The following is a 13,438-nucleotide window of genomic DNA, read 5'->3' on the forward strand; positions in this document are numbered from 1 at the left end:
TTTTCGCTAAAGACTCAAAATAATTTATTTAAACAACTGCCAGGATTTGCAATTCAAGAAAATTTGCTTGTACTAGAAAACTGAGAAAATTAAAATATAAAAAAGAATGTTCATCAGCCATGTCTGTTTTGTAATCTGAAAAGTAAGTTCTTTTTTTCAAAATCTCCTTTGTAACTTGACCAAGATTCATTTTGAATTAATCTTTTATTTTGCTGTATTTCCAAAGGACATCCATTACCTTGCACTAGATAAGGGAGAACTAGCACTAGCTGAAGTGGCAAGAAGGAGAGCTAGCGACATTGATGCAGAATCGATGACCTCTGGAGCTGGTAAGATTTAATGCTGTTTTTTTAAGTGCTTTTTGTTTTCATCAATGCTTATTTGGTATCACTTCTATTTACATTTGTAGGGCATGGTTGGTTAGTTTGAATTACTTTTTCTGTAAATACAATGTCTTTAAAAAAAAGAATCATCTTTCTGTAATGATGTTGTTTTTAAATGCCATGTACTCAGTGAGAGATATAAACACATTGTAAATTTCAGTTTTCTAATAAATTGTATAAAAAAAATAAGAATTAAGCTTAGGAACTCCAGGAGTTGGTGATGGACAGGGAGGCGTGGCGTGCTGTGATTCATGGGGTTGCAAAGAGTCGGACACAACTGAGCGACTGAACTGAACTGAACTGATAGGTGACTCGTAAGGTAACTGAAAAGAAATTTCACTGGCTGCACAAAGCAAAGGATACAGACTTTGCAGATTCAGTTTAAAAAAGTTACCAAACAACAAATAGCAACAACAAACCTTAGAGAAAAGTTATTTCCAGAGTTGCCATGTTATATTTAAGTATAATAAGTTATATATTTATTAAATATTATAATGTTTAAATATTATTTAAATGTCTAGTTTTTGAACAAAATTTTGTGTTTTTTTAAATTAAATTTTTATTTTATATTGGAGTATAGTTGATTAACAATGTTAGTTTCATGTGTACAGCAAAACTGATTCAGTTATACATATACATATATCCATTCTCTTTCAGATATTTTCCCATATAGATTAGTATAGAATATTGAGTTCCCTGAGCTATACAGTAGGTTCTTGTTATTTATATATTTTATATATAGTAGTGTGTAATGTTAATCCCAAATGCACGAAATTTCTGTTTATCAAATTTGTATCCTGAAACTTAGCCACTTATAACCTCTAGTAGTTTTCTAGTAACACATTTAGGATTTTCAATGTATAGTATCATGTCATCTGCAAAGAATGGCAGTCTTACTTCTTTACCAATTTGAATTACTTTTCTTTTTTTTCTGATTGCGTGGTTAGGATGTACAAAAGTATGCTGAATAAAGGTAATGAGAATGAACATCTTTCTCTTGATCTTAGATGAAATGCTTTTAGCCTTTCAATGTTGAGAATTTCAGCTGTGAGTTTATCATATATGGTCTTTATTGTTGAGGCAGATTCCCTCTATGCCCACTTTCCATAGAGTTTTTATCATAAATGGGTATTGGATTTTGTCAAAAGCTTTTTTCTGCAACTATTGAGATGATCATAAGGTTTTTATTCTTCATTTCTTAATGTGGCGTATCACACTGATTGATTTGCAGATATTGAAGAATCCTTGTATCCCTGGGATAAACCCCAGTTAATCATGGTGTATGATCCTTTTATTGGATTTGGTTTGCTAGTATTTTGTTGATGACTTTTGCATTCATCAGTGATACTTGTCTGAAATTTTCTTTTTTTGTGTGGTATCTGTCTGGTTTTGTTATCAGTGTAATGGTGGCCTAGAATGAGTTTGGGAGTGTTCTATCTACAATTTTTTGGATGATTTTCTAAAGGATAGGTGTTAATGCTTCTCTGAATGTTTGATTGAATTAATCTGGTCCTGGACTTTTTGTTCAGTTCAGTTGCTCAGTCGTGTCCGACTCTTTGCGACCCCATGAATCACAGCACGCCAGGCCTCCCTGTCCATCACCAACTCCCGGAGTTCACTCAGACTCATGTCCATCGAGTCGGTGATGCCATCCAGCTATCCCATTCTCTGTCGTCCCCGTCTCCTCCCACCCCCAATCCCTCCCAGCATCAGAGTCTTTTCCAGTGAGTCAACTCTTTGCATGAGGTGGCCAAAGTATTGGAGTTTCAGCTTTAGCATCAGTCCTTCCAATGAACACCCAGGACCGATCTCCTTTAGAATGGACTGGTTGAATCTCCTTGCAGTCCAAGGGACTCTCAAGAGTCTTCTTCAACATTAGTCACATTTTCGATTTCAGTACTTGTAACTGGTCTGTTCATATTTTCTATTTTTTCCTGGTTCAGTCTTGGAAGGTTAACCATTCTAAGAATGTGTCCATTTCTTCTAGGCTGTCCATTTTGTAGGTATATAATTGCTTAGTCTCTTTTGGTCCTTTGCATTTCTGGAATGTCAGATGTACCTTCTTTTTCCTTTCTAATTTTATTGATTTGAGCCATCTCCTTTTTTTTTTTCTTGAGTCTTGCTAGAGGTTTATCAATTTTGTTTATCCTTTCCGAGAACCAGCTTTTAGTTTCATTGATCTTTTCTATTGTTCTGTTCTCTATTGCATTTACTTCTGTTTCAATCTTTGTGGTTTCTTTTCTTCTAGTAGCTCTGGGTTTTGTTTGTTCTTTCTCTAGTTGCTTTAGGTATAAGATTAGGTCCTTTATTTCAGATTTTTCTTCTTTCCTGATGTAGGATTTTATTGCTCTAAACTTCCCTCTTAGAGGTGCTTTTGCTGTGTCCCATATATCAATTAAGTCCATCTGGTCTGTCATTTAAGGCCCATGTTTACTTATTTTCTGCCTAGAAGAGCTGTCCATTGATGTAAGTGGGTGTTAACATCCCCCACTATTGTGTTACTATTCATTTCCCCTTTGATAGCTGTTAGCATTTGCCTTATGTGCCAAGGTGCTCCAGGAGCTTCCCTGGTGGCTTGGTGATAAAGAATGCACCTGCCAATACTGGAGGTACCGGTTCAATCCCTGGATCAGGAAGATCCCCTGGAGGAAGAAATGGCACCTTTTGGTATTGTTGCCTGGAGAATCCCATGGACAGAGGAGCATGGAAGAATACAGTCGGTCCATAGGGTCTCATAGAGTTGGACATGACTGAGCTCAGTCCAACTCTTTGTGACTCTATGGACTGTAACCCACCAGCTCCTCTGTCCGTGGGATTTCCCAGGCAACAATATTGGAGTAGGTTGCCATTTCTGCCTCTGGGAAATCTTCCCAATCCAGGGAATGAACCCACGTCTCCTGTATCTCCTGCATTGCAGGGCAGATTCTTAACTGGCTGAGTCATCAGGGAAGCCTGATGTTGGGTACATACAGATTTACATTTTATATTTTCTTCTTGAATTGATCTCTTGATCATTATGTAGTTTTTCTTTATCCCTCATAACAGTCTTTATTTTAAAGCCTATTTTGTCTGAGTATTGCTACCCATGATTTCTTTTAATCCCCTATATGTGTCCCTAGATCTGAAGTAGGTCTCTTGTAGACACATGTATATGAGGGTTTTTTTGTTTTGTTTTGTTTTGGTATCCATTCAGCCAGTCTGTGTCTTTTGGTTGGAGCATTTAATCCATTTACATTTAAGGTAATTGTCATATGTATGTTCTTATTGCCATTTTTTGTTTGGATTTGTTCTCTCCTCTTGGGATTTGATAACTATCTTTAGTGTTGTGTTTGGACTGCTTTTTCTTTATTGTGTCTGTTTCTGTTGTAGAATTTTATCTGTTGTAGAATTTTGGAGTGTGGTTCCCATGAGGTTTTAATATAGCAGTCTATATATATGTATAAAGATTGCTTTAAGTTGCATTTTAATTTCAAATGCATTTCCAATATTCTGCATTTGTACTCTCCTCGTGATTGTGGGCTTTGTCATATGTGTCTGTGGATGCTTTCTTATCTTTACTGTATATTTGCTCTTACCTCTGAGCTTTTCCATTCATAATTTTTTCTTGTTTCTAAGTGTGACCTTTTCTTTTCCACCTAGAGAAATTCCTTTAGCATTTATTGTAAGGCTAGTTTGGTGGTGGTGCTGAATTCTCTTAGCTTTTCCTTGTCTATAAAGCCTTTCATTTCTCCATCAAATCTGAATAAGAACCTTGCTTGGTAGGGTATTTTTAAAAGGGGTAGATTTTCCCCTTTTATCACTTCATATATATTGTGCCTCTCCCTTCTGGCCTGCAGTTTCTGCTGAAAAATTATCTGATTTCTTCAAGGGTATTATCATGTACATTATTTGTTGCTTATTTCATTGCATTTAATATATTCTGATTGTCTTTTCCTTGTTTAATTAATGTATCTTGGCCTTTGTTTAATTAATATCCTCCTTGGGTTATCCAGCCTGAGACTCTCTGCACTTCCTGGACTGGAGTAAGTGTTTCCTTTCCCATGTTAGGGAAGTTTTTGACTATAACTGTCAAATATTTCCTCAGGTCCTCTCTCTCTTCTCCTTCTGGAACCCTTATAATGCAAATGTTGGTGCATTTAATATTATCCTATAGATCTCTGAGACTGTCCTCATTTCTTTTCATTCCTTTTTCTTTACTCTGTTCTGTAGCAGTGATTTCCGCCACTCTATCTTCCATCTCACTTATTCGTTCTTCTGCCTCATTTATTCTGCTATTGAGTCCCTCTTAATTTTTCATTTCAGTTACTATATATTGTTCATTTCTAAGTCTTCCAGCTCTTCATTAAACCTGTCTAGTATCTTCTTGGTTTGAGCTTCCATTATTTTTCCAGATCTTACATCATGTTTACTTTCATTACTCAGTTCTTTTTCGGGTAGATTGCCTATTAGTTGTTCTAGGTTTTTATCTTGTCCTTTACTGGACCATACATCTCTACCATCTAATTGTGTCTAACTTTCTGTGTTTGTGATTTCCTTTCCACAGGGTCATAATTCCTATTGCTTCTGATGTCTGCTGCCTGGTGGTTGAGGTTGGTCCAAGAGCTTGTGCAGGCTTCCTATATTAGGAAGGACTAGTGCCTGGCCACTGGTGGGTGGAGCTGGATCTTCTCCCTCTGGTGGTTATATCAAGTGGTGTGTTTATAGGTGGCTGTGAGCTCAGTACAACTTTAGGCAACCCATCTGCTGATGGGTGGGGCTCTGTCCCATCCTGTTGGTTGTTTGGCCTGAGGCATCCCAACACTGGAGCTTGCACACTGTTGGTTGTAGCCAGGTTTTGGTGCCAAAATGGCAACCTTATGCCAATCAGTATTCCCTGGGGCCTCTGCCACCAGTCTTCTTGCCCCCAGAGTGAGCCACAGCTGATCCCCGCTTCCCCAGGATACTCGCTAAAACCTGCAGGTAGGTTTAACCCTGGCTTCTATGGAGTCACTGCTGCTGCTGAGTCACTTCAGTCGTGTCCGACTCCGTGTGACCCCATAGACGGAAGCCCACCAGGCTCCCCCGTCCTGGTTTGTGTTTATTCCCAGTGCACATGAAACCTTGTATGCACCTTTCAAGAGTGACCTCTGTTTCCCCCAGTCCTTTGGAGTTCCTGCACTCAAGCCCCATTGGTCTTCAAAGCCACATGCTCTAGGGGATCCTCACAATGCCAGATCCTCAGTCTGGGGTGCCTAATATGGGGTTCACAACTCTCACTCCCATGGGTGAACCTCTGGAATATAATCATTTTCCAGTTTATGGATCATCTACCTGGTGGATATGGGATTTGACTGAAGTGCTCCTCCTACTTTCTATTTGTGGCATCTTTGTCTTTGGAACCTACCAAAAAAGATATTTTACATCCAATCTCTTTTGTCAATGGTTGTGATTTTGGTGTTTTCATGAGGGGTGAGCCTAGGACAAAGTGGGTAGCAATTATCATCTTACTGCAGGTCTCATAGTGGCAGCAGTGGCCTGCGCACTCTTGGGACAGTGGTTGGTGAATTCTTGCAGGTCTTGTAGTGACAACAAGGGTCTGTGCACTTCTGGGACATTAAAGGCAGATGCTAGGCCATCAGGGTGGGTGAGGGCTTGGTGCTGAAGCTCAGGCTTCAGCGGTCAGACCTGGGATTAGATTGACTGTGCAGACATAGGCTGGAGTGTGGCAACAGAGGGTAAACTCAGAAAAGCTGGGACTCACCAGAGAGACAAGGAGCCATTGTTTGGGGGCATGTTAAGAAAGGGATGGGTGCACATGGTGTAGACCTTCACACAGTAAGTAACTCAGTATTTGTTGAATGAATGAATATGTGAATGCATGAAGAGTTATAATACAAAATTAAAACAGGAAAAGGAGAAAATGAAAATAAACAAGTCAGTGATCAGATGGTTTTCCAGGGGTTTAAAGTCTCTGAAACATAGAGATTTTGTATATCCCTGTACCAGTCCAGACTGTTTTTCTTCACAAAACTACTACCTAATAGGACATCTTCCCCCTACCTTTTCTTCAAAATTTCCTTGGCTGTGCATGCGCTATTCCTTACCATATGAACCTCACTGAGAATTAGCTTGTCAAGTTTCATGAAAACTTCACAGGTATTTCAAGTGAAACTGCATTAAGCTAATATTGTCATCTTTATAATGAATATTCCAGTCCTGAATGTGGCACCTCTCTCCTTTCATCAGGCCTTGAACCTTCTTCAGTGATGTTCATCAATTTCTCATAATTGTCCTGCACATCTTTTATTAATATATCTTCCTATGACCTTATTTCTGTGATATTCTTTTTAATTTAATGATTTTCAATTTTAATGAGATACAATTGACATATAATATATAAATAAGATGCATGATGCATTTTTGATACTTATATATGGAAATATGGTTCCTATCATTGTGTTGACTATCACCTCCACAACATCACATAATTACCATTTTGTTTTTGTTGTGAGGAATATTTAAACTCTTAGTGATTTTTAGTAAACCAGTATAGCACTATTAACTATAATCACAATGTTGTACATTAGATCCCCAGAACTTATTCATCTTATAACTGGAAATGTGCACCCTTTGACCAATATCTCCCCAATCCTGCTACCCCTCACTCCCTAGTAACCATCAGTAATTTTGTTTCTACAAGATGAGCTTAAGATCCACATGTAAGTGATATGGACTTGTTCTGTCTCACTTATAATGCTTTCATGATCCATCCAAGTGGGCACAAATGGCAGGATTTCCTTTTTCTCGTGGTTGAATAATATTCCATTGTGTGTAATTTAAACAAACACACAACCTCTTCTTTACCAGGTCATCCACTGAGGGACATTTGTTTCCATGTCTTGGTTTATGTGACTAACACTGCAATAAGCATGGGAGTACAGATATCTTTTCAATATTTCTGTAATTGCCTTTGTATATCCAGATGTGGGATTTCTGGATTGTATGTTAGTTCTGTTGTTAATTTGTTAACTTCCATACTGTTTTTCTCAAAAAAAAAAAATATATATATATACAGTATTGGCTGTACCTGTGTACATTCTCACCAACAGTGCACAAAGGTTCCTTTTTCTCATGTCATTATCAACACATTATCTCTATTCTTTTTGATGACAGCCATTCTAAAAGGTGAGAAATGATAACTCACTGTGGGTTTGATTTCCATATTCCATATTCCCTTGTTAAAAGTGGTATTGAGCACCTTTTCATGAATATGTTGGCCATCTGTTTGTTTTTTTCAGAAAAATGTCTATTCAGGTCTTCTGCCAATATTTTCAGTTGTTTTAAACTGTTTATTTTGCCACACAGAAGCTTTTAAATTTTGATATAGTCCCACTTATTTTTGTTATTGTCACTTGCTTTTGCTGATGCTTCCAAAAAAAAAAAAAATTGCCAAGACCAAGGTCATGGAGCTTTTCCCTATGTTTCCTAGTAATTCATTTTGAGTCAGTTTTTGTGAATAGTGTAAGATATGGGTGCAATTTCACTTTTCTGCATGTATTTATCCAGTTTTCCCACTACCATTTATTGAAACTATCCTGTCCCCACTGAGTGTTAACTCCCCTGTCAAATATTAGTTGATACATATGTGTGCATTTATTTCTATCTGTTCTGTTCCATTGCTCTATATGTCTGTTTTTATCCCAGAACTGTACTGTTTTGATTATTACAGCTTTATAGTATAGTTTGAAATTAGGAAGTTTGTTTTCTCCAGCTTTGTTCTTTATCTGGATTTGTCTGTTCAAGGATTTTTGTAGTTCCACACAAATTTAGGGATTGTTTTTCCTATTTTGGTGAAAAATGCTATTGCAATTTTTTATTGGGGTTGTACTGAATCTATAGATAAAATGACGACACTACTCAACACTAACAGTTTAATTCTTCTAATTCAAAAATATATAGTCTATCTTTCCATTTCTGTCATTTTCAATTTCTTTTAAAGACTTATTGTTTTCAGTCTATAGATCTTTAATTTGTGTGGTTAAATTTATTCTGCTTTTATGCAATTATAAATGAGATTGCTTTCTTAATTTCTCTATCATAATCTATTACTAGTATATAGAAACTCAGCCAGTTTTTGTGTACTGATTTTGTATTCTCTAACTTTACTGCATTCTTTTATTAGTTCCAACAACTTTTTTTGGTGGCATCTTTAGTTTTGGACTTCCCTGGTAGTTTAGATGGTAAAGCATCTGCCTACAATGCAGGACACCCGGGTTCAATTCCTGGGTCAGGAAAATCCTCTGGAGAAGGAAATGGCAACCCACTCCAGTACTCTTGCCTGGAAAATCCCATGGACGGAGGAGCGTGGTAGGCTACAGCCCATGGGGTCGCTAAGAGTCAGATACGACTGAGCCACTTCACTTTCACTTTCTTTTAGTTTTCTACATATGTCATCTGCAAAATAAGACTGTTTTACTACTTCTTTTCTGAATTGAATACCTTTTACTTCTTTTTCTTGCCTAATTTCTGTAGCTAGGACGGCCAATAAAATTCTGAATCAAAGTGGCCAGGGTGACATGAGAGTCATTGTTAGTGCCCTAGTGGTAGTATAATGGTACTACAATGTTAAGTATATAACACTCCAGGCTGCTTCACAAGAGACCACAGCGATTTGAGTTTTATTTTCTCAAGTAACAATCTTGGGAGGTGGTCAGAACTGGTAAATCAGGCAGGTATCAGATTACTAGGCTCTTTCTATCATGTTGCTTTGTTATATCTAGGGTATTTTGTCTGTGTGCTTTAAGATTTTTCAGTCCTGCCTACAAGAAGGAGAAAAAAGGCAGGCACATTCTTTTCTTGTTTAGGGTACAACCCCAGGAGTTGTTACACACCACCACTTCTACACATATCCCATTGGAGAAATCCTGGTCACAATGCTACATCTAACTGTAAGAAAATCTGGAAGCTATGTTAATCGAGATGACTATATACGCAGCAAAAAGAAACACAGCTAAAAGCAGTTGCCACTTGAGGGAAAGCTACCTGTTCATCTGTTACACTGAGTTTTGAAGAATAGTATTTAGAAGAAGAAAAGCAAAATGGGAGAACAACTTATTTTATATGATCCTCATATGCACAGAAATAAAATGATTTAAAAACCTATTTCAAAAATTATTCCCAGCTGCACATAATATGGCTGTCTATATATTAAGAAATTCTTCCAAATGTATTATATTTCCAAATACACTCATCAAATATGATCTTTCAGATACTATAAAAGGCTGAAGGTTTATAGTTTCCAAAGCTGAAGCTTTGCATTTCCTTTTAAAATATATTTTTAAATTCTGATATGAAAGGTTATTTGTGCATAATTTTGAACTTCAGAGAATATCAAGGACTTCCCTGGCAGTCCAGTGGTTAAGACTCCATGCTTTCCTGCAGAGGGCACAGGTTTGGTCCCTGGTTGGGGAACTATGGTCCAGCAGGCCACATGGAATGGCTGAAAGAAACTACTCATTTTATTATCACCCAGAGATAACTGATAATGTTAGTCAACTTATATTTAACAAAACTCATTTATCTTCCTTTTTGTTACCCAGTGGTATGTTGTGCCTACATTCCCATGTCATTAAAAAACATTCAAAAGCCTCATTTTTAATGTTTTTTTCTTCCTAAATGCCTTACTGGTTTTACTATAAAATCATAGTACCATTGTAAAAGTGTATAGAATTATAGATGATAAAACATGAAAGATTCTTTTATACTTAAAACTCATTATTAATATAAAATTATTCTTAAAATTAAGCTACGAAAGTTTTTCTTTTTACAAACAATTTGAAATTGTAGTTAACTGTTTACCTATGTTGTAGTTTTGAGGTTATATTAGTTGTTTGATTAAGGTGATACATTCAGGCCAATCCACTTACCTATTTATTGTGTCAGGATATCAGTTTTGATCTATCCCTTCCTACCTCTAGGCATCTTTGCCTAAAAATGCAGCCCTAAACCCATCACAGTTATAAGCACATCAAAGACTCTCTTCTTTGCTTAGCTTGCAGAGATCTATACAAGACTACATTACATGTGTAACTCAGACATAGAAGTTTTCAGTAAAATTCGTAAGAAAGCATGACTATCCAACCTTTACTTTCTGTGATGACATAATGTTGTCAATCATAGAATGTGACATATTAATACCAATTTTTAATTACCTTACATATAGATTTTTTTTCTGTTAGATGTAGATTTTCAGGTTATACCTTTCTATCATTTAAATATTTAACATATTTTTGAATTCTAATATACTAAATCACAATACTGTGACACAAGATATCTTTTCAGAATTCTCCTACTCATAATTGGACAGTAACTTAGCAAAAGATAACAATTATCTTAGGTGCAAACATTAAACAATTTGGGCTTTAACCCAACTTTTTTTCAACGTCTCAAACCTTCTCTGACTTACTTATTAATTAGACTAGTGCTGATCCAGAATAGAATTGTTCCCAAATAAATTTTTGCAAGTAAATAATGAAGAATTTTGCCTGAGGATTGATATGTTATAGTAAAAGTAACTAAACCATGAAGTTAAGAGTAAAAAGAATATGTCTTGGCTAGTATGGAGTACAGCAAAAAATACCTTGTATCAATAGTTCCCAATTACAGACACACAGATTCAGGCAGTTTTTATGAGTCAGGCAGTTTTTATGCTACAAACTTTAGGAATACTATGGTGGTGGTCACGAAAGCCGAGTCCTAGTTTGGCTAAACTAGTCAAAACTAACCATCTGACAAGTCACTTTTGGGGATCTCAGTTTGCTTACCTATAAAATAAGATATAACTAGAAGAGTCTTTTCAGCACTAAAATTCTATGCATATGAGTACATATAATTAAACAGAACCCAAATTAAAATGCTATATACAACTATGGGGAAAAAAGATCATTTGTGCATAGATGGTAAAGAATCCTCCTATAATGCATGAGACCTGGGTTCGACTCCTGGGTTGGGAAGATCCCCTGGAGGAGGGCATGGCGCTACACTCCATGGGGTTGCAAAGAGTTGGACATGACTGAGTGACTAAGCACAGCACACCCAGTGGTTCAAATAATAAATCTGAATATTCTCTTAGAGGGTGAACTGCTTTATTCAAAAATGCTTTTGAATTAAATCCTCTTAAATACTGCCTTTAAAAGACTTACTTTATGCTGAAATTTACTCGAGCATAAGATGTAATATCAGGGTGTCCAAGCAAAGGAGCTAATATAGAAAGAATACTTTCTAAATAAATAGAATGATTTCACATATGTTTGCCAACAAAAGTCATAAAAGTATTGAACTTTAGAGCTGAATTTGGACTTCTTACAGATATTTTACGTGTATTAAGTTCTCCATTCAGAATTTATATCAGTTCTTCCTATTACTTTTACCACATCCCCAAGATGTCCCTTTGCACACAAAAAAATATTTGTTATATTGTTGGTCTATAAAGTTTGAGTTAAAATCATGTATCTTCCTTATCAAAATGAGGTAGTATCTTTACCTATTTTAAGCTATCTTTATAGCTTACAAAATGGCTTCATATAACCATAACTCTATGTTCTCAAGGGGAGTAAGAGAAGAATCAGGGTTTTTCTAGTGACATAAAGAAAATAAAATGCCCCTTATGCCCAGGTCTAATCATCCTACAATTTGCTGTGAGGCAGCATTCCATTTAAAGCTGATCTACTTCAGCCTCCACCACAGACATACACACCTCTCGAGAAACACAGATGTCAGGAACTTGTAAAGTATTCCAGTGATGCAGCTGGTAAAGAATCCGCCAGCAATGCAGGAGACCTGGGTTTGATCCCTAGATTGGGAACATCCCCTGAAAAGGGAAAAGCTACCCACTCCAGTATTCTGGCCTGGAGAATTACATGGACTGTAGAGTCCATGGGGTTGCAAAGGGTCAGACACGACTGAGCAACTTTCACTCACTCACTATGACTAACTCCAGTGGCCTTCCAAGTGCCAATTAAGGCCATCCTTCCAGTTCTGAGTTCAAGGACATCATGTTGATAATGCAAAACTAGCTATGGTAGAAATATTTTACACCACAGAAATCAGGAAAATGGTTGGTTCGGGGGCTTTTGTTAGGTTTGATTTTTGAAGAGCTGGTTGTTAGTCATTTAATAGCAAATGACTGAGGTAATCCCAGGTTATGGTTCCTGACAGCCAAGTGTCCACATATCAAAGACAAGACCTGTAACTGTTCCTAATTGTACAACTCCCAGAACTGAATTTTTAACTTTCATGAATCCTTCTCCAGATGAGAGAGAGTAAGGTCCCTTTGATAGGTAATTTATTGCTTGTCTTTGAACCTATATAGCAATATTGTTCAATAGAAATAGAATGCAAGCCACATACTTATTAACCTTAACGTTTCTACATGTTAAAAGTACATCTCAAATTACATGTTAAATTTTCATCAGAAATACTTTATCTGTATTTAGAGTTCATAGTTTTCAGTTGAAGAAGTAATTTCAGGTACCCAAGTTGGTCTATACATTCTTAAAAGTTTTTACAATTATTGAGAATCAGTTTTTAAATTTAAAATTTTTAAATAGACGAAATTTAAAAATTAGTTCCTCAGTCATACTAGCCATGTTTCAAGAGTTCAACAGCCATCCATAGTAGTAGTTCCCATACTGTACAGTGAAACTATAAAGCATCAGCACCTCAAAAGTCTTGCAGGCCCTTGAGCCTTAACACTGTGCCAATGTGATGTGTGCAATCAAATGATTTATTTAACTCTTCAGTGCTTTAGTTTTCTGAGACAACAATAATCATAGAGGAACAAGCAATTAATAATTCAACTATTTAATCATAGACATTCTAATGATTGCTATAATCATTAAATCACTCACATGATAGAGTAGCTGCCATTTGTAGCAGGTCAGGTTATTTTAAAACCAACTCATCAAGCAGTAGCTCATTTTGAAGAAGAGCTTAACCATGTTAGATGTTAGTAGCTAAAAATGTTAAGTATTTATAGGATTTCTTTAAAGGACTTTACAAGATTAATTATAATTAAT

General features: G+C 36.4%; 1 protein-coding gene across 9 annotated transcripts in view; it reads left to right on the forward strand.

The window, feature by feature from the left end:
• WDPCP (WD repeat containing planar cell polarity effector) overlaps window positions 1-13,438 on the forward strand; it is a 385,832-nt gene that overhangs the window by 289,031 nt on the left and 83,363 nt on the right. For all 9 annotated transcript variants that reach the window (XM_088841307.1, XM_088841310.1, XM_088841313.1 and 6 more), the window contains one exon: window positions 227-329. In XM_088841307.1, coding sequence (XP_088697433.1) covers window positions 227-329 — 103 coding nt within the window. The remainder of the gene's footprint in view (window positions 1-226; window positions 330-13,438) is intronic.

Source organism: Moschus berezovskii, chromosome 11 (assembly GCF_049115385.1).
Source record: "Moschus berezovskii isolate FMDL1 chromosome 11, NW_MosBer_1.0, whole genome shotgun sequence".
Taxonomy (NCBI): domain Eukaryota; kingdom Metazoa; phylum Chordata; class Mammalia; order Artiodactyla; family Moschidae; genus Moschus; species Moschus berezovskii.